Genomic DNA, 22,101 nt, shown 5'->3' with positions numbered 1-22,101 from the left:
CTTCTTCAGAGGAAAAAATTCAAGACAACAGACTGGTCTCACTGACAAATGTAGCTCAGTACTTACGTGCTCCTACGCCATTACTACTTTAGTGTGTACTTAATCCAAGCAAAGACTTGTCTGCTTTGACTGTTGCTATCAGCTGTTCTCAACCACCTGGAAAAGGGCACATCTTTGTTTCTTTTCTTAGGTTCAGATTTTTCACCGTGCTTCTAGAAAATAACTAAATACACAACAAAAGGTATGTATATGTGTGTATATATATAGGCCCAGATTAGATTTTTATCTTTCAGTGGAAAATTACTACACTGTTCAAAGCCAAATTATGCCCACTCATGGCAGATATCTAAGGAGCATCTTTCCTGAAGGTCAACTGTCTCAATAACAGAAAAAAAACTACAAATGTGATTGGTAGAATGGAAAGGAGAAGAACAGAAGGAAATTCATTAGCTTCGAACCACATCTACAACAGTGGAGTCACCAGATTAGTTTTTCAAAGGAACGCTAATGAATGGGATTGCCTTCACTGAAGTCCTATGAAAACAGAAGTTCTTCCAGTACACTTCAGGGCAGGAACTTCAACAGGCCAGCAGTTACTACAAATTGCAACAGTAATTACAGGGGAGTGACTGCTGAATATTCACAGGAAATATTCCTATTACAATATAGGTGAAATTTCCTTAAATGAAAGCTACAGATTCTGATGCCCTTTCCTGGTAGCAGTAACAGGAGGTTCTCCAGATCCTCCTTACTTCCCCAGCTGGTTTGTGCCCACATCTGCATCTGCAAGGCCACTCAGTAGGCTGCTCTAATGATGAAACAACTACTGAAAAATGATACTGAGTAGCAACTAACAGTTTCTAATGGAGATTGTTACCAAAGACAACATCAGACTTCAAACAAAACAACTACAGCCAAGTCCCAATTTTCAAAATGGTGTGAGGAACTGCAAGCCTTATCTCAATCAGTGGACAATATCACTGCTTAGCATTTCAGACCAGCACGAAATAGACAAGGCTGAAAATTATACTCCAAATAAGCCTGCACTTGGCCATGCTGAATTTAATTCTCTTAGATAAACAAATAAGTAGTCCTAGTCCATAAAGCTCTCAAACATTAAATAATTACCAACCTGAGTATACTTGCTGTTATTCTGCATCAAAGCTTTCAATAATGAATGACAATTTAACGCAGATTTGCAGAATGCTAAGTTAAACATGGCCCTTTATTTCAAATACCTCAGCAATAAAATTAAGGTAACTGAAACACAGGTATCAAACTCTGCTTGCGTGACATGAACCACAGGAAAGTTAATCTCATGTAATACCTCTGGTTCCACACACTCTCCTTGTAGGCTTTTACCATTTACATTTACTCTCAGTAAATGATGCATTTTATTTTGCCTTCGTTCATTTGATAGACCAGCCGAGTAAAAACAAACGTATCAGTAGAACGTAGTTTTGATTTGAATTTCCCACAATGGTATATGTAAAATAATAATGCATGTGGCCAGCAAGATCAAAATGGAAATCTACACACTCTAAAATTCTTCTAATGCACAGCACTAACAATTTTTTAGTTCACTTTCAAAGACTGAATGATTTTGTTCACCAAGCCTCCCTGAGCACTCATGCCCTACTAGTGAATTACATTTGCTTAATGCACACATAAAGTCAACTACCCGTTAATATAGCTAATCATTGTATGCAACTTACAGAGAGCTTAGGGCATGTTAAAAAAAAAAAGGGAGGGGGGGGGGAGGAGAACCAAAGTGACAAAAGTACATTCATAGACAGCTTTACTTTGTAAAGACATAAGAATTTAAGGGGGAAAAAATGTCAGCTTTCAGCATCCAACCTTATAAAGTCACAAAATGTAGAGTCAAGAGCTATCTTCTTTGGTCACAAATGTTGATTCCCTACAACAGCAACAAATCATTTTTTTCAAACAGCCAAGAGTTTTTATACGAAATATCAGTAGCAAATTATTTTAAAAGTTCAGTTTACTGAAAATCACCTTTTAACTAAATAGCTGAATTGGATCTGTGAACTAACAACCCCTGCATTCCATAAGCAAGTCCGCAGCCATATGTCTCTCACAGCAGACACTGTGCTTAACTTCTACCAATCATCTTATGGTGGTAAATGATACAGTTAAGTGCAGTTTTTCCCACCATGAATTTATTTACGAATCATGTTAGTAAAGACAATAAGTACTGTATAGAAAAGCTGGTTTAGCTTGCTTGGATTACTTGGTCCTTGCTTAAGACCCTCCTGTACTAAAGTCAGCACAGCAGAACACGGAGCTCTTTGGCAGCATAGTACCCTGCCATTTCTAATGCAAACCTGGAATTTGCAAAGCAGTGTTACATGCCCTTTTTCCACACATTTACAAAGTGATGAAAAATCTCACAGAAAAAGACCCACAGTTTAGTATCTGTTCAAAGCTGAGGTTTTCCAAAAATCTTAACTAATGCTATTGAATATATTGTCCATATAAGTTTTCTTATTACAGAAATACACCATTCATATATGAAACACGTCCTACGTAGCACATACCCAGCTCTCAAAATCTTGGGAGTTTTAGTCTCAGCCTTGTCCACACACATCTGTTCTCAGCCATATGAACAGCCATTGGAAATGTTTATGAGACAGGCCCTGACCACCTTAAAATCCTCTCTAAGATCAGTTTTGCCTTTGGGTAACATATATAAAAGGAAGTCTTTTAGAAGTATTTTTAAGAGCATCTGTTATGAAGTTTCAGATATGAACTTCACATACATCACATATGTCTTGAAGCAGACAATCAATGAAGTCAGATCTTTACTATCAGAATCATCAGCAGAAGAATTCAGTGCTGACAGATGAGTTATGAACTCACTTCCTCTGAAACTCCTTTACTTAAAAATTAAGTCTGGTATTCGGCACTGCATGACCATTCAACTTCAGACTGATTTCTTAGAATACATCAACTCTAATAACTTATTTTTGCAACAACACTCAAAAGTAACAGAGCTACTGCAAGTCCCATATTCTTCCTCTAACAAGGAAAAACCAATGTATGCACTGCACAAGGAGGAGAATCCACCTCATAATAGCCCCAAGGTATGTTGTTCTGAACGTGACCGCTGCCAGGCCTAACGTGGAAAAGCCCTTATATCAAATTCCACAGAAGCGGATTTGCTGTGCTCTTACAATAGATTCAGCAGGTTGAAAGAAGTTTCAAAGAGAAGGGAGTGACAACTTGAAAAATTTTACACTAACTTACATATTTTATTACAGTAAGAAAGAATTTGAAAAATCCTAACAATTTCTTTTTTCCTTTTTTTTAAAGCATGAAAAACTCAAAAAAACCCACATTATCTTAACATAGATCAAAGCATCCTATCATAATAAACTAAATGATGTCCACATTCATTTTCAGCAGTACTGAAAACAGTTGCACAGGAAAGCAGCCAGCTAAGCAACAAAGTACCGTGTCACCTCAGTTATGACGACTCCCTGAGCTGCAGCCAAGAATTTGAGGATAGGAGAAAATTTGCCAGAGCTGTCAGTGATCTGTAGAGCTTTAGGGTCCACACTGGTAATACATGAAGGAAAAGGAACTATTAGTTACAATCATTTTTAATGGGCTTTCAAACACTTATATGAACAATACCTTCAAACAGCCAATGCAACACCGGCTGACAACTGCAAATTAAACTCTTGATAACCTGCTTTCCTGCATCTGAGGTTCAGCTCCACTAGAATTGCAACAACTAAAGAACCTCCACTTCTCCACCTCTACTGCCATATAGCCAATAACACAACACAACCCAAATCAAATATTGACTGAATTCAAATACAACCCTGACTATTTTCAAAGTTATTTTTTCCTGCTGCCTGCAACTTTCATAATGAGTTCTCTCCATAAACTTTGAATCTAAGCTTTCAAACAATCAAAACAAACACAAAACCCACAACAAATAATTTTATTTGACCTTCATTATTTAGGTCTGTGTGCCAGGTTTAATCAGCTCTAACAAACACATTCTACTTTTTAAAAAGACTGTAGAAACACATTTTCAAAACTAAAAGGAACAGAATGCATTGTTTTGATGGTACAGCCTGAAGCCCTTAGATCTGAGTTTTATCAAAGAATACTCTATCACTGATCAAAGCAGCAATGACAACTTAATGTTCTTTAAAGTTATATATTGCTGTATGAACTTCCCACTTTTGTCTTGTAGCCTCTGGCTCAGCATGTCATTGGGAGCATTCTCAAAGGACAAGAGACTTTCAGAAGCCCTCCATTCTGAAGCAACAGCTCAGTGATGGTATGAGTGGAGAGTAGAGTTGGGTGGATTAATTCCACCGTGGCTATGATCTCAATTTCCCTAGAAAATTCAGAGTTATTTCTTCTGCAAAGATTATTTAGTACATCACTGTATGAAATATCTGCACGTGGTAGGAGCATTTCCTTATTGTCCTATTTCCGATTTCAGTATCACCTAAAGACACGTCACGTCTGTATTAAAATCAATATTTTTAATTCCTTATCATTTCATATTTTACATCTGATATGTGTCTGGTAGACTTTAAGGAAAATTTGGAGGTTTTGTACACATGTGACAGAGTGACAGTTTTTAATCGAAATCTGAGTTCAGTAGAAAAAAAATCTGATTTTGCTTAATGAAATGCTTAAATGATTTCCACTTCAGGCTTTTTTTTTTTAATAAAGAGGCTTAAAACTGTATAGCATAACTACAGCACTTCTACAGTTATAAGATCTGTGATATCTCTGAAGTTGTAAGCCTAAAATCAATGCTTGCAACAACTACTTAAAGCACTCTCAGTATCTTCAAATCCCCAGTCCACCTCCCACAGACAGGAGGAAAACCCCTGGCAAAACAGTGCTTACAGTGACTCAAGAAATCAACGGCTGCTCAATAGAAGCATAAGCCAGGATTCAAGAGGCAAAATCAGATCTCATAACAATAGAATCCAGCACAGTCTGCTCACAGCCTCTCCGGAATGCACATATCGCCCAAGCTCACCAACATTAGAAGCAGCGCTCAAACTCATTCATCTTGGCACAATTCCTTCATCTCCTACCTAAAAGCCCTTAAGGGGAACAGCTACCAGGGGGAAAGCCCATGGCCCAGAGCTTAGAAAACATACATGTTCCTGCAAAGATTTTGATTTTCACAAGCGGAGTACTACAAAGCTAGAAACACAACAGGCTCAAGAATATCACCGGTAATAATTAGATTGGCTTTTCCCTCCTCCGTCCTGATTTCACCCACACCTCCCCAGGTTTCCTACAAACTTCTTTTCGGAGAAGGAAAGGCACAGTTTGATGGTAGGACGCGTGGAACCGAGGCCAGATTCTGCAAGTCTGACACATGGTATCTCTCATAACGACCTCACAGAACAGTAAAAAGCAAGTGGCAAGAGACAGACCTTTCTTAGTCTGAACTAGTTCATTTCGAAACACTAAAATCGTGTATACATACACACACCTTGTATACACACACCTACATAGTCGCACAGGATATTGATGCTCATTGGAAATCAAAATTGAAGACAGACCAGGCAACATCAGCTCACAGACAACCTTCCCCTGAGATATTCCTGCCTTCTAAAAACACATTTGTTCTACTATGGATATAATAAAAAATTATTTTAAAAATTAAAACTCAAGTGGTGCCATCTTGAGAGATGTCGCTCTCCAGATATGGGATGAGACCATAACTTTCACAAAGGCTCTGTGACCAATAAGAACTATCAGACAAAGACAGGAACCTTTGGAGGTCAAACCATCCTCTGCCCAGATCATATGAAGAATTTAAATGAAATGGACATGATCTGAAATGCGGAGGTACTCAACCCTACACTCAGACACTCCTGAATCTCTCTATCAACTCAATAATTATATAAGAACACTGTTCGTACCTTAAATACAGTCAAAACTCAACCAGGTAGTTTGCAAGTTAAAAGGATAATGAAAAGCAATGTAGGGACCTAAAAAAAAAAAAAAACTGTGATGGAACCCAACTCATCATCATCTTGCTAAAATGTGCAATAAAAAGCAGCTGAAATCAGTAACAAGCTGAGCAACTTCAAAATATTGTTGAACTAGTGTTAGAAAGCCCAAACACTTGCTAGGTTCCTGGTCTCTATAGTTTTACCTTACAAGGACTTGAGACTCCAAGCTACTGACACGAAGCCATGACAGCAATTTCAGTTTGTCTCTGATCACTTTTCCAGATACATAATGACCACAGCTGTTTTAAGAACCACGTTTCATAAAACTGAAGGCATTTGGAAATCAGATGCACTGAGTAATATCACTTTTTTCAAACTACTAAAAACACACTAATTAAAATACCTTAGTTTCCAACTGGCTTTTTCCAGTCATTGAGCTAAATTACAATAGCAAATTTTAAGTTACATTTGCTAGCCCAAGAAGACTAACATGCTAAGTAAAGTTTGAATACACAATATAAATGTAAAAGTTACGGCTTCTTCCAGTTGTTTTCTATTAGTTTCCTGATTAATGAATTACAACACATATACACCAAACACATGCATTTTTGACAACCTACTGTGCAACACTATGATGCCAAATACCACAGGCCTTTGTTGAAGCATTTTTTTTTTTTCTTTTTCCAATTTTTTGTCTCTTAACATCATTTCTCCTGCAGTTACAGGAAATACTTCAGTTCCAGTACACGCAATAGAAGCCTATCTAGAAGAAGAGGTTGAACAAAAATATATAAAACTGAGAACATAGTTCTAGAATTTTTCTGACCATATGTTTTTGCTTCTGTTTTTGCTACTACCATCCCGATGTTCTTGCTACTGATGTTATAAACCTTCCATGGTGAACTAAAAAATGTTGTATGATACTAACAAAAAGGCTTTCCAAAAGACTCTCAATGAGGGGAAGTGACATAGAATTATGGAAAAAAGTAACTGTAAGAAGGGGGCAAGCAGACAAACAGAGAATAGTGAACACGTTGGTATACACAGATGACTCATGCTGACATGGGTTAGGGTATATAGAAAAAGTTCAGTTAGTAAAAATTTCCAGGAATTTAATAAAACATTTTTTTTTCTTGTCTTCACTTCCCTCCCCATAAATTTAAAGCACTCAGAGGTACTCACAGTCCTCCTGAGAATTTAAACCAAACCAAATATTTGAGCAATGCAGACTATGTTATAAAATCTCACACCACCAACATCCTTTAATTAAATAGGCACCACTGTGTTTAGACATGCATGAAAGCTAATCTGTTAAGGAACAGCACTTGTACAATACACCACCCTGTGCTTTGGTCACCTCTGTTTAGGTCATGAAGTCCAATAACAGTAACCATCCACAACGCTATTTTGTTCAATTCTTCTGAAATAATCCTTTCCTATAATTTTCTAGGGAAATTTTTTCTTACAGAAAAAAAATGTCATTCTTACTGACTGTCAGGACAGAGCTGTATAGTAGCTTACACAAAATCAAGATGTTCTCCTGATAGAAAGCCAAAGAACGTCTTAAAGTGACTGTATTTTCACTGTGCTTCCACTTCCACTAATACAGCATCACTACTAAAGCCTTACTAACCCTGATGTTAAAAAAAAAATACAGTAACAGGCAAGCATTGGCAAGTTTCATACTCATTTGGGTAAAGAATAATTTTTTTGTTGTTCATCATAAGAGCTAATATTAATCTCAGTTAGTAAGCTGACTGGTAAAATATACGCTCTTCTTAATAATTTATTGCAGGACTCAGTTTACTGAGTATGTGCTAAGAAAACAAGCTTTTGTTTCATTTAAAATTTAAAAGACATCTATGTACTTCAGGAAAAACAATTTTCTTATGACAAGAATTGAGAGATTTGTATTTAAGAGTTCATGCTCCTTTAAATAGTCGCAGACTTACTGAGTGCAAAGCTCATGTAACCTAATCTATGTTTTCCTCAAATCCCCACAAGTCCATTTACTTAAAAACACCACAGTCCTGGATTGGTGCCTGGCGTACCAAACCTGTCCCATCCTGCATACATGTTACTAAATTAGGAAAGCAGAGAGTGGACTAACGTTACGCCAACTCTGAAAAAAGAACAGAGCCTGCATCAGTTTGTGCCTCGGCTTTTAAAGACACAATCATAAAAGAAAATTGAACATTATTAAGTATCAACATAACCTAGCTTAATCAGACTGTAATAAAAGCAGAAGGGATAGACAGCAGGAAAAGACCCACAAAATATAAACGTATTTTCTCCTCCACCTTCACTCCCCAGCACCCCTACCAGCCCCCATCTTGAGGTTTCCAAATAAAAATATGAAAAACACATTTAAAAATTAAGTTAGACTGCATATTTTAATGCCAAGATCCATAAGAATAATAGAATTGCTGGCATGCTACAGCCCTGATCACTGGCAATCTACTGTGAAAACAGAAGTAGGGAAAGGCATGTAAACACAACTTCTTAATTAAGATTTACTGAAATACCTCATATTGAGCTCTATTCAGAATTGCTACGTTGAGTATTCAGGAAGTCTTTACCAGTGAAATATTGGTATGAATAGTAAATACAGATATTGTATTTTATAGTGACTTTAAAAAAAAGAGAAAAATGAATACACAGTTTTCACATCTTAAAGCTTCCCTTGCCCTCAATTAGCAAAGCAAATTGCTAAGTCTGTTTTGCTTTGCATTTATCAATTAACATTCCTAGGGTTATTTTATAAATAGGCAGAGCAGTAATTAATTGTAGTTTGATTTAACCCTCTTCATCATTAAAACTGAAGTTACCTATGCAAGAGAAAATGATACTGTAAAAGTTTTATATATATATATATATTTTTTTTTAAAGTTCTGCTTTATGAAGTATTCTAGCCTTCCAGAAGCACAAGGTATTTCAGTTATAAAAACCTCAGTGATCTTACTGCTATTAATTTCTTATTAACTCAGAGGATTATTAATTATGGAGAGAAAATTATTCATTTCCTAATAACAGGTAGGAAAACCCAGTCCTCCCCAATATTAAACACGACTAACCTCATAAAGGTGTGGTCTCAACAAATGAAATGGGAACACCCAACTTCTATTTCTGGTTAACACTGACTCCTGCTGTGGCCTGGAGCAAATCACTTCTGTTAAAACACTTTTCTGTCTGTAAAAGATGATAACACTGCCTTATCAGCTTCAGAGAATCTCTCTAAAATGCTTTGAAGTCTTTTTTTTTTTTTTTTTAAGTCTACAAATGTATTATAATGGGGCTTAAACTGACTATTTCTAAAACAATTTACTTCTAAAAGAACAAGAATTTGAACAGAAGTGAAAGGAAGAGTATGCATGTCATTAAGCTCTTCTAAATATGCTTACAATTTGCACTTCTAAAATACTGAATAAACTGTCCTTTGGATTCAACCTAAATCAAGCAAAACGCAACAACTGAATGCAGCATGCAGAGGTATCAAGAGAACACAAACGTTAATTAGAAATGGATGCCCCACCTTTTGTTAGGAAAGAAAGGGTAGTATTTGGCAAACCTGAATTTGAGTGCTGCAGAGATCCATGCCTCCCTGCTGCCACCACTGCTCACACACCCCACTCACCTGCACTTTTGCTTCACAAATCAAAGAAACAGCTTCACACAGATTGCATACAATTTGCTATTATTCAACTGCATTTTATTTATTTTGCTTGATCAATGCACTCAGAGCATTTAAGAACTGTTTCTGACAACAAACACAGAGGGAAACTTGGTCTAGCCCATATAAAGACAAGTGCTGCTATATATCTACATACACACACTTCCATTTTCATGGGAATTTTGCCTAAAGATGTGCTGGGATCATAAACCATACCCTATTCTTTGTATAATTGCTTAAGCTTTTGCTCTTGACTTGGCAAAACATGAAGCTTTTCATTTTAGTATATCTATAATTAACTCCAACATGTGCTGAGTAAACATAACCTCATTTTTAATTAAATCTTTGAGCAAGATGCTACAACTTGCCATTTCAAAAGAAGTATTTGTCAAGCAGTGTGCAATACAAGCCCAATCCTTGTCAAACACCAAACATTCGTCCGAGTATAACCCACTTCTTTCCAGTTATCTGTTGTCCACACATGCATTCACTAACTACAAAACCAAGATGAAAAATCATCACAATCATCACATCAAAACTTAAAGGATAAAGTAAAATCAAGTCTATATGATAACATAACAGTCCTGAAGCTAAAGATGTCTCAGTTTTCCCTCCTGAAGAATCATTTCCCCAGTACAGCCCAGTGATTTTTTTTTTTTTTTTTGCAAGTACTGTTTATATAGTAATTCTTATAGAGAAAGAAAAATCTAATTTCTCAAGTATGAAAAGAGTTGATGCACCATATATATTATGAACATCCGAGAAAAGGAACTTTCAGAAAGTTTCTAAGCAATCATTTTTAAGAAGGGTCAGAAAATTTACTTCAACATATTCAAATAGACCTAACTAAAATCCTAAATTAAAATGATGCATCAACTCCTGGAGCGAAGAGAAATTTCTTAAAATAGAGTTCCTATAATAATACAATCCATCTTTCACTTATACTACTGGGGATATTTTTTGAAAAATCTTAGTTGTGTATATCTAAATGGTCCTCAAGAACCTGAAGGATTTAAGTGGTACAGTTAAATAGCAGAAAGTGCAATATTCAAGAATTCCATTTTCCAGTGTCAACTAAAAAACCAATATGTTGTTAAGGACAAAAGACACAAGGTCTGCCATTTGCAAAACAAAACGAATGCTGTACACTTCAATTTAAAAGGAATTCAGGAGAACTCTTGTAAATATTAAAATTCTCACCATGTTCATTTCTTTAGACTTAGTTGCAGCTTTTTAAGCAGCTCTTGTCTCAAAGAGGGTCTTTCATTTAGTATTTTTTTTTTTTAGTATCACAATTTAGATACTCTGACTCTACATGAGACAAAAGCAGGTCCATTTATTAACCTTACCAAAGAATATACAAAACATGACAGCAACAGAATTTCACGAAGCATTTTCTTCTAGCTAATTCATGTTCCATTTCAATGTGCTTATTCCGGACAATTTTTCCATTTGCTTCTCACCAAATTCAGCTCAGTCACCTTTCAAAGCTGTCAAGATACATGAGTCAAGTCAGATTGTTTAATTGCATCCAACCACCAAAAACAATGCGCTCAGAGGCCAAAGTGCATGAAGTTATCAACAGGTGACGCTGACTTCACAGTGTTTGCTAAGCACAAGGGTAGGATTATTATTTACACTACAAGAACGCTACAGCACGCAAAGCATTTTCTAATCTCCAAGAAACATAATATCCATGCTTCAACTACTGGCCTTTTTCCCCTCATCAATGCGGACTGATTTCTTTAGGAAACTACATCTTTCATACAGCCTGCACATTTTTTCGTCATTCTCCCTTGCATCTTCTCAAGACAACTTCTCAAACCTACTTAGACAGACATAATTAAACCTGAAACAGAAGAGAGGTCTTCCAGTTACTCAATTCTCACAAACTTTATGTGAACAAATACATAAACACTAAAACCTTTCTGCCCATCACACTGAAGGTAAACAGGAGCACATGCTCAATCTTTATTAGAGTCTCAAAAACGTCTATAATCATACTGAAAACAAACATTTTATAAGGCTTCATTTCACATACTGATTCAAATGTTTAAAAATAAAAGCTATGCTGAATTTCTGTAAGGCAACAGTAAAATACTAATGAGTGTTAATAGCACAACTGTGGAACAATCTCATCAAAAACAGATAATTAAACACCACATGCTATTCATTTTTTCTTTCAATCCTTAATCACAACTACAGAAGATAAAACAGAGTCATTCTTAAAAATATAAACTCCGATAGAAAAGCATCACTATGAATATGAGAACCTATTTGCCATCCAAATGTTTGCAGTCATAATAAAAAGATTTATTAGTACCCTCAATAAGTTGCTACAAATACCCATGTAGTTTCAACAAAAACAGAGTGCTTAGAGCACCAGACACCAGGAAGGGAAAGAGAAGAGGAATGACAGGCTAACAACTCTGAAGCAAGCTTTTTATGTGATGACATCATTATGCTGCAGGTTGAATAGCAATCAACCTTTCTTAACTGGGTCCCTGCTGTGATAAACATTTCAGTGCCATTTACATGATATCTGTGTGGACAAAGTTTGAGGTAAGATGATAATCACCAGTTTTGAGAAGTTGCTTCTGCAAATGACCACCACCCTTACCTGAGATTTTTTTCTTTAAAGCAGCTTTCTACATTCAGCACAAGCTGCATTTGTAGAAGCTAAACTCTGTCTGAAATGGTAACTTCTTTTACAAAGTAACAGAAATTAAGGTTTGTTTTTCCCTAACAACATGTTGCAATGCAATATCTGCTCTAAATAAAGCAGTTAACAACAACCCAGTATAATAACATACTGCAGTGAAATCATACCTCACCCTAGCTTTGTTTTATTAATTTTGCTTGTTTTCCTGAGAGAATGCCATTTAACACTCTTGTATGAAAATTCATACTACCAATGTAAGTGAGAATAAAACAACTTAAGAAAACCTACTACTTTGCTCTATCTTGTCAACTGTTCAATATTAATGGTATTTTCAAGTTTAAGTAGAAGTAATCTTTAAAATTTTCACTGTTTGACAACGTAAACCTAAGGAAACAAGCTCCTCAGGAAATGTTACATTTAGAAACACTCAATGCAGTAGATTAGTTGGGCATATTCTCCAGTGTAAGTGAAAGATAAATCTTGCTTGGACTGGTAACACTCCTGCTGTGTGACATCCAGCCATGATGACACTGACACCATCTGAACAGATAGGATTAGAAATGATAGCAATAATGACATATGTACACACTGATGGTACTCTAGCACAGAAACAAAGAACAGACATCAATGGATTCTCCAATATAAAATTAGCAACAGTAGTATTGTTTCTAAACATGCAAAATTTTCATACGTTTAAAGTGAAAAATCACTTTTTTCTGATGACGTTCAGTACAAAATTTTGTAAACTTCAGAACAAATTAAATGAAGCTTTTACACGCTGCTGATACCACCTCCAAATGTGGTAGACTCGAAATCAGCTCCTCAGTAATGTAAATTATCCTTTTGAAAGTAATCTTTTCTTGGAACCTTTTTAAGTTAATGTGTGAATTTTTGAAGCAAATGTGCCACTTTTTCTTTGAACAAGTCTTTCTTTCATGGTACAGCACCATAAGGTAAATTATCTTTGAGGAACATAAAGCACATTCAAAACACTCCTTTCTCTTGAACGTAGGACATCTTAAAATTGATGGAAATTTTACTGGCCTTAGGTCATAATGTATAACAGGTTTACCTAATTTCATTCCAGAGCATTTACAAAGCCAATTTATTTTTCCTTTCTAATCACAATCATTCTTTGACTGGTTGTACAAAGCTTATTATGCCTAGAAAAGTACAAGGAGAGGACTACCTGGATTTCTGCAACCAAAACTTCAAAGAACAATTGCAGTATATCTCTTGCAAATAAGCCACCTGAACTTAAAAACACATGAAAGTCACACTGAAAATTTAGTTCAAATTACAGCCAAAAGCTAATCCTGTTAGACTTAAGTTACACCAATTTTTTGTTTTGTTTTTTTTAAATGCTGGCCTTACATTTTATCTTCTCTGCAGATCAGAAAAGGCAAAAACCCCAGAGCAAGATGAAAAAATAAAACAGTGAAAAAAATTCAAAAATTACTGTCATCTGATCTGGACAGATAGATTGAAGATGCAAGAAAAGAAATCAGTTACTTTTGCTTATCAAAGTACTTAGAAAGCAAAAAAAAAAGCATTCAAAATTTGCCTATGGCCAACTTCTTCTGACTGTGTCACATTTACTTGGAATAAATTTTGCTTTTTTGTTATAAGCCAGTAAGACCAACATTTGTTATCTACTGTCATACTGAGGTAGAACTGCCATAGGCAAAGCTACTGGACACGTGTCTTTTCTGAAAAAGCATGAGGCTGTTTGGCTAAAAGATAGAAGGAGGACTGGAATACTTTATACTCAGTTAAATCCAAATAAACATTTTATCATAATGACATTTGTCATTAGCATTTTGTGTCGTCTTGAGTAACTTCCAGACTTTGTTACAATGGCAACAGCTGTTACATAAATACTTTATTTTCCTCTACAGAAATATTTTTCATTATTTTCCTCCACCTCACATCAATACTGCACAGCTTATTATTTTTTAAGTGCATTTGGTACAACACTGGGCAGTGGTAATCCCTACCTCATCTTTGCATTCAAGTTGTGCCATGCTTCATCTCTAAGATCTGAGTAAACCTAGAACAATTCACTGTACCAAAGAGGATCAAATGGATTTTGCTGTTGTTTTAATACTTTGTTTGTACTTACCTGCAGGTAAATATTTCAGCTGGTTGTTAGCCAAACGAAGATGACGTAAAGATCTCAGGCGACCAATCTCTGGACACACAATTTCAAGGGCATTATCACTTAGGTCCAGAAACTGCAGTTTAACGAGGGAACCAATGGCTTGCAAGAGAACAGATTAAAACATGAATGTGACCCAACAGTAACGTTAAAAACTTAATAGGACTACGAGGGGATAAAAAGCCATAGTACCTTATACCTAAGTATCAGCAGATTTTCATGCATTAAAGTCGGTCTGAGAACTGAATGACATAGTTGATGAAAATGCTCATCTAAAAAACTGTATTGCCGGTAGTGAGGTTGGGAGGAAAACAAAAGTGATGTACAGGATGCTCCCATTTCTAGATTTTCCTCAGATGATTCTGCTCTGAATTTTTTTTTCATTCCTTTGCATCTATCCAATCTATATGCACCAATAGAGCTTTAAGAACTGCACTGAAGTTGGACACAGAACTCTAAATTTAACGCACAGGAGATTAACACAAGTTCTTGATATTTTAAGTTCAAAAGCGTCATGACATAAACCAGCAGAGTATTCTGTGTGGTAACCAGCTCAGAGCAGAAGACACTCCAGATTTTTCTTTCTGCAGACGAGTGCCATTTAGCCATTCCAGTTTCTTCAATTAGAATTGAAGCAAAAAGCATTCAGATGCATTTGAGAGTTCATTAGAAGAATTTAACATAACATAAACAAGGATATTATCAACTAAGAGCTATACTGGTATGTTTTGTATCAAGCTCTTTAATGTTTTATGGGAAAATAAAGAAAAAGATAGGCCTCTTCAAAGAAGAAAAATGAATATTTTATGATTCCTGCCACTTAGGTGAGCTGGTAGAGTACTTACCTTCAGGTACAACAACTATGTTATTTGAATGAAGGTACCTGGGGGGAGGAGAAAAAAAAGCAGAGGACACCACCTGTTACCCTCAAGGACTTCTGCTACATAATCAGTTTGCAAAATATCCAATTTCATATTGAAAGAGCACCCTCCAAGCCATTCCTCTTTATGACCATAAAAACTGCGGACACCACATATACTGGCAATGGACAGGTACTTAAGTTTCACTTAAGACTAATTAATGATAAACTTAAAAATAAAACAGAATCACATACAACTACTTAAAATGGAACATTCGCAGTTAAAATAACGGGCTTCAGTTCTGAGAGTCACGAGAAGGAAAAAGAACGAAGCAGACAGAATAAGTAAGCCCACCATAATTGATCATCAGGTTATCCCACACAGAATGCAAGAAAAGAAAAAAAACACCTGGCACAAGCTATACCAATCAGAAACATGTCCCTTTATACTTAAAAAAGAAAAAAATCTTGCACCTTACTTGACTGAAGAAAAAACAGTGCAGTCATCCTAATTGAGTTTTCAGATCTAGAGTATATTTTTCAAAAAAAAAAAAACCCAACCAACCCAATGTTGCCCATTGTCACTTAGTTACAGAGGGAGACCAGCTCTCTCACTAAAAATGTTCAGCACCCCCTGCTGGAACTCTTCCAGCACTGCTAGTCACTTCTGAACTAGCGAAACACGGATTTCTCGTGTTTTAATTTTGATGCCTAAAATCAACATGGCTGCAAATGAACAAATGGTTCTTGTAGAAAACAGCACTAATGAAATTTTCAAATACTGATAAATATTTGTGAAGAATATTGAGTACTCAGTGCTGAATTGCCTAAGGCACACACAAAAATGTTACAGACATGTTTGTTTTTCTGTTCTAGTCAAACAGCATTTCCAGAAGTAGAAACTTCCTCAGGAAGGTAGAAACAGAGAACATTTCAACTGCATGTAACCTTTTTTTTTCTTTGAAAACTGCAGGTAGCTTCCTAAAAGGGTAGGAAACAGAAGGATAGCCAATGTTTTTGTGAACACCTTTATTTGTAGCCTTGACATGAAAATTTTCCTACTCATTTCAGCTGCAGCTCCCAGAAATACTCTTGACTATTTCAATCAGTAAATTAGAAAAGATACATGACAAGGATTTACAACAGGCCTCTCAGTATGACAAATACTATATATATATAGTCTACATGTGTATGTGTGTGTATATATAATATATAATATCTGTATGTATATATATAATATATAATATATATACACACACATACACATGTAGACAACAGTAAAGTTCTTAAAAATGTACAGTGAAATTGCTACTGATTTTCATTTTTATTAAAGTGAAATTTGTCTATAATAAACTAACTTTTTTTTTTTTAATATTGCAGACTCTTCTCTGACAATGAACAGCTCTTACTGTCTGATCAAACACTGGCTTGTGCTATTAAAGCTACACAAGTCAAAGGCTCACTTGCAATTCCTTGTAAACCACTAGAATGTACAGAATAATGGTGGTACAGCTATGCTTGCTGAACCTCAAATAATTAGGTATCACTCTTACAATCGGTGCTTGTAAGATATTATTTTAAGTTATAATTTACAAAGCTCTTCCCTAAAGGCATCATCAAATAGCAGAGATCTCCTGATGCCCCATGGCAAATCATTAAACACTAATATATGAAGTAGTATTTATTTTACTGCTCAACAGCATAAACAAACCCTTAAGACTCCAGCATGACGAGACACGACTGTTACTTAAGCAATTTGGAGACTGCAGTGACATACAAAACAGTTCAATTATACACTGGTCATGTGTACCAGAAATGTGTGGTCTCAAGGACCAAATTAAGATGACAAGATCAGACAGCTGAACGCATTAGACTACTCACACCTCCTCCTGTTTGGAGCTTTTCATTAAACAGAAGCAGTGGCCTATCAATTACCAAACTAGAAGTGAGAAAAATGAGTTACAGTGGGATGCGGGGATGTCCCTTTTATACTCCATCCTCCAATTCTATTAAGCAGGGACAATAAACCCTTAACAACAACAAAAAATAGAGAGTGAGAGAAACGGTTGGCTCAGGCTTCACAACTTCAATTTAATTGCCAAAACAAAACAGTTCCCATGATATCCCTTCTTTGGACAAAACTGAATTATCTATTCTGTCCCCAGTTGTTACTACTCATACTTGCCCATTCCTGCTCCTATTTGTCTTGATTTAAAAAAAAAAAGAAAAAGCCATGCTGCACAAACCACCTTCTAAAATCAGTAAGACTGAAGACATTATAACTTTCATAGCTGGAGTGGCAATGAGCAACAGGGATGGGCTCTGGCTCTGACACAACAATCGCATTTGGAGCTTCAAGTGCTTTATATTAGAATTACAACAGTTTACATAGGTGTTTTTCCCCCCCTTGATAGTGCAGGCATTTGTATAACTGTTCTTATTATTCAACATAAGAAAACCTAAAAAAAAAAAAATATCACTGAATACATCTGGATATACCACCATTTGAAAAAAATAGAAAAAGCACCTTCCTTTTTAAAAGACAGGTAATATACAGCAATACATTACAAAACTATTTTAAGATGAGATGGACCAGCACAATAAGAATATATTAGAATTCCTACACAAACTCACAATTCCACGAGGTTTGGAAGCTTCTGTGCAAGATTTTCTGGCTGAAAAAGAGTTAGAGATTTTTAGGTTTCAAAACAAACACACATTGTGTACCTAACTAATTTTACTAACCACACTAGAACATGTTAGCAGCTACTCACAGAAAAACTGCACCAGAAAGTTTGCATACAATACCCTATTTCCACACCCCCACATATTCTCCACCAGTGCAATCTGGGATATTTCAAGAGTGAGCAATTCATTACTGAAATTGAACTATAGCCTAGAAGTGACATTAACGTGTCCTCAAAAAATGGTAGGTGGACTTCCGGGCCTGAAAAGATGAAATACAATATATTTTCAAAAGCAAAACTTTAAAGTGAATTAGTTGAGGCTGAGAGCTGCTGAGAAGCTGTAACCACTACAGACTTGAAGGGGAATAAGATCTATGCAAGGTATCTCATTTTAACACTTTATTTTGTAATACTGGTAAACCAAGAAAAGATCTAAAAGTTTTGTGTACCTTAACCAATAACCACAAAGCCAGGCACACTGAATCCCACAAACTAAATTTCCATATTAGCATGTTAAAATGCTATCATTTCTATAATTACTGATCCATAGCTGCAATTCTGTTCCATGATGGCATTTATAACCAAGAATGTATACCACAAAATGGGCTTGCTAAGTCTGAAATGAGGGTAGTCGTAGTTAAGGTTAAAACAGTTTCAATGCTTAAGAAATCTACTTCAAACACAGATTTTTTTTTTTTTTAAACATTATCCATATATCCAAATCAAATTTTAAAAGCAGATTTATCACACTATCAATTTCCTGTAAAAGAGGCCTAGCAATTTGCACTGCCATGTAAATGTAAGCTGTATTATTACCTAAAATACTTTGCATGATTTCATAAACTTATTATGAAGAAATACGTAAACCTGAAAAAGTTATCATGATGTGCTTATGCAACAAGCACACCACATGCTAGATTTGAGCACACACAGAAAACATATTTGTTTTTAAGTAAAGAGCAGCAGATAAGGTTCTGTAATAAATGAATCAGCTGACCTCGGGACTCAAGAAACAGTCTAAACTGATCAGTTGTTGCCACCTACTGGAAGGTTTGTGTCAGTACATTTATCAGCACAGGAGACTACTTGGTCAGTGAGTAGAAACTTAATATGGGAAAAATATCCAAAGGCTGCAACGTGCTCAGATCCAAATTAAATATATCGACATTCAACTTTTAAATTAAGAAGAAAATTAAAAACAATAGCTCTTCCATCCTAAACCTTTGATCTATTAAGGACACTAATCTGAAATACAAATATTTTCACATCACATCAAGTCTGTAACTGCTTTATCTTAAAATACGAAGAAGTTAAAGGAGAGAAACAACCCCACAGTTCACAATTTTACAGTCTAGAATATCTTGGCACTGAAGACAAGAGTTTTTTCTTGAGAAAGGAATAGGTAAGTTCTGACAGCATAACTATGTTATGTTTCCACAGGAGCTGGTCAATGTTTTTCAACTCAGATATAATCAGATGTTAAGGCAGAAGGAAGCACCACCTTAAAGAAATACGGTGCAGATTAACTACCATCAAAATTAAATCTATATGTATTTATTGATAATGCAGTGCTCATCATCTTGCATAAGATTCAAGAAGCTCAAGACTGAAAGACACATTAAAATTACACTTCTGAAACAGGACCACCTTTTAAATAAAGTGGTACTTTTTTTTTTTAAATTTATCTAGTGAAAGAACAACTCAAATGAGACTCGTTTCCCTTTGTAACTTACTACTACTTTACTAAATTGAGTATTACTCCCCCTACCAGTAATGGACATAAAGTAATAAGTTTATGAAAGCAGTGTTTCATAAGAACACAGATGACCGCTGCTCTCACCCTTCCTCCAATTCCATTTTTAACTGTCTTCTCTTCCCAAAAGCTAAACCAACCCATATCTCTAAGCCTTCTCTCACAATGCATTTTCCCAAAAATTCCCTTGATGCAGCTTTTTCTTCTCTCTACCTGCCTTCTTTACCTTACTTTTTCCTTTCTTTCTATTCTCAATTTACCTAGGTTTTCCTTAGCTATATAGCCCCAAACTGCAAGCCTTGCTCAGCTTACACTTTAACAGTATCCAAGAATGAACTGTTCATGTTTTTAAGGCAAACTGTGAAACTTTATACACAAAAAAAGACATGCCTTTTTGTGGAACATGCTGCTGACTTCACCTATTGTGGTCTACTACAACTTCCAACCTGTATTCTGCTGAATACATACTGCTAGATCCAATTTTGGTTGCCCAAGTCGTAGCGCTATGCACTTGAATGAGATCCCAGCAAGTCATATTAAGAGAAAGTTATCCTGGTCACTTTGAATACTAATTCTCTATTTCATGCTGTTTGAAAGTTAATTTCCCAAGCAAGATCTAAATTTTAAGTGTTGTGAGTTAATGGAACTGAAACAACTCAATTACAATTATAATTACCCCAAGAAAAACAAAACCAAGATTTAAAATAGACACACAGAAAAGTGATACACAAAACTCTCCATGTTAGTTCCATCTTTTGAGTAGCACAAATTTCATGAGCCTCACAGCACTAAGTAATCATTGACTTTCAGGTTAATTTTTAAAGCAATTTTACTATTTAACCATGAATGCTACAATTCCATTAAATCATTAAGCAAAAAGACTTGCCCAAGTAGTACCAAAATAACTTTCTACAGCGCATGCAAACTTAATTGACTTCAAAGATGAAGGAAGGTATAAAGCCTTCAGAATCCTTTCAGCTCTTGCCCTGTGAAACAAAGCCTTTATTAAGGAAATCTAATGCATCATTGTCAAAGCTTTTAAAACTACTTCTTAAGGCAAGAGATGTCAAAAATAACTACCACCACCCCTCAACCCTTGAGTTAACAGATTATTCTTCCTACTGTTGGCAGTTTACAGAAAACAAGTTTCTACTGGCACCTTAACAGAAAGCTTAGTATTAGATCTTGGGATTGGCATTGCTGTTACAGTAAAGTATACACACAGGTCAGCGCTGTTGAAGCTAACGGAGCTAGACTAAACAGCACAGCATCTCCTAACAGTAGAAAGACCTGACCACTGACACTTTGAGCAAGATTTACAAGTTAAAAAAAAAAATCATGCAACACAGACAAAAAAAAAAACATTGGATCTTCAGAGCTCCAAGAGTATATATAAAAATGGCATATGCTTTCATTTATTATACTCTATGTTATCCATCCAAGTTAAAAAACAACACACCATGTACTTGTATTTCACAAGGGATCACGTCATTCAGGATCAAATTTGCTAAAACACTTTTTAATCTTTTCTATTTCAAAATCAGACAGTAAGCATCACAGTAAAGAAGTTGTCGTACCAATGTGGTCAGAGAATTTCTTTTCATATAAAGTCTCTCCAAGTACTGCAGCCCCTCATCTTTCAGTAACTCCAGAGGAAAATGATGGAGATTTCTGTAATTTAGGAATAAATTCTTGTGCTTTTCCAGCTTTGCCTCAGAGATTGTTTTACACAGTTCTGATGCCATGATTAATTCTGTTCCAAGCACCACATCTAGTGCACTGCATCTTCTAAAAACAGGCCCATTTCTAGGAGACAAGAGAGAATAAGACAGTATCAACGTTTATGCCATGCAATCTTTTGCTGAAAGAGTTAGACTATTAGATATTATAACTATCAAAACATAGCCATTCCATTCAATACATGAAGTACTCAGAACATTCGTACCAGTAGTTCTGCTAGAAGCAATTTTTGACTGCTTTCTGCATAGTGTTCAAGTGTACTCAGATCAGCATTATCAAGATATTGAGGCATACAACACGAAATAATGCTTCTTTTTTTTTTTTTTCCAATCATTTTCCATCAATAGTTTTGTCAAAGCTGACATCAGCAAAGAGAAAAAAAAGACATCTCTCTCCTACCCACTACTGGTGTTCTACATTTACTCTGTGGTGCGTGCTAAGAATGCACAATCTTCAGCAAAATGCAAAATTTATCAGAGGACGCACGTTTGGACAACTTAAAAACATCTTCATGTAGATTTTAAGCCAACATAACAATAGGCTATATAAGTTTACATCTTCCCACATAAAATAATGAGGAAATGCTTTCAGTTGTATGGGATGGAT

General features: G+C 35.7%; 1 protein-coding gene across 4 annotated transcripts in view; it reads right to left on the bottom strand.

Annotated features, from left to right (window-relative positions):
• The window catches only part of LRRC28 (leucine rich repeat containing 28), a 47,796-nt gene that overhangs the window by 23,742 nt on the left and 1,953 nt on the right, over nucleotides 1-22,101 (bottom strand). For 2 of the 4 annotated variants that reach the window (XM_031587783.2, XM_090149080.1), the window contains exons 2-5: nucleotides 21,333-21,561; nucleotides 17,950-17,990; nucleotides 15,302-15,339; nucleotides 14,421-14,558 (exon numbers count right to left, since the gene is read on the bottom strand). In XM_031587783.2, the coding sequence (XP_031443643.1) occupies nucleotides 14,421-14,558; nucleotides 15,302-15,339; nucleotides 17,950-17,990; nucleotides 21,333-21,500 (385 nt within the window). In that variant the 5' untranslated portion in view covers nucleotides 21,501-21,561. Of the gene's footprint in view, nucleotides 1-14,420; nucleotides 14,559-15,301; nucleotides 15,340-17,949; nucleotides 17,991-21,332; nucleotides 21,562-22,101 lie in introns of those variants that run through there. The other 2 variants (XM_090149083.1, XM_090149082.1) reach the window with 2 other exon arrangements.

The sequence above is a fragment of the Phasianus colchicus genome, chromosome 12, assembly GCF_987193195.1.
Source record: "Phasianus colchicus chromosome 12, bPhaCol1.hap1.1, whole genome shotgun sequence".
Lineage (NCBI taxonomy): Eukaryota > Metazoa > Chordata > Aves > Galliformes > Phasianidae > Phasianus > Phasianus colchicus.
Note: the sequence above shows the minus strand (reverse complement) of the source record. Positions and strands in the feature narration are given on the sequence as shown.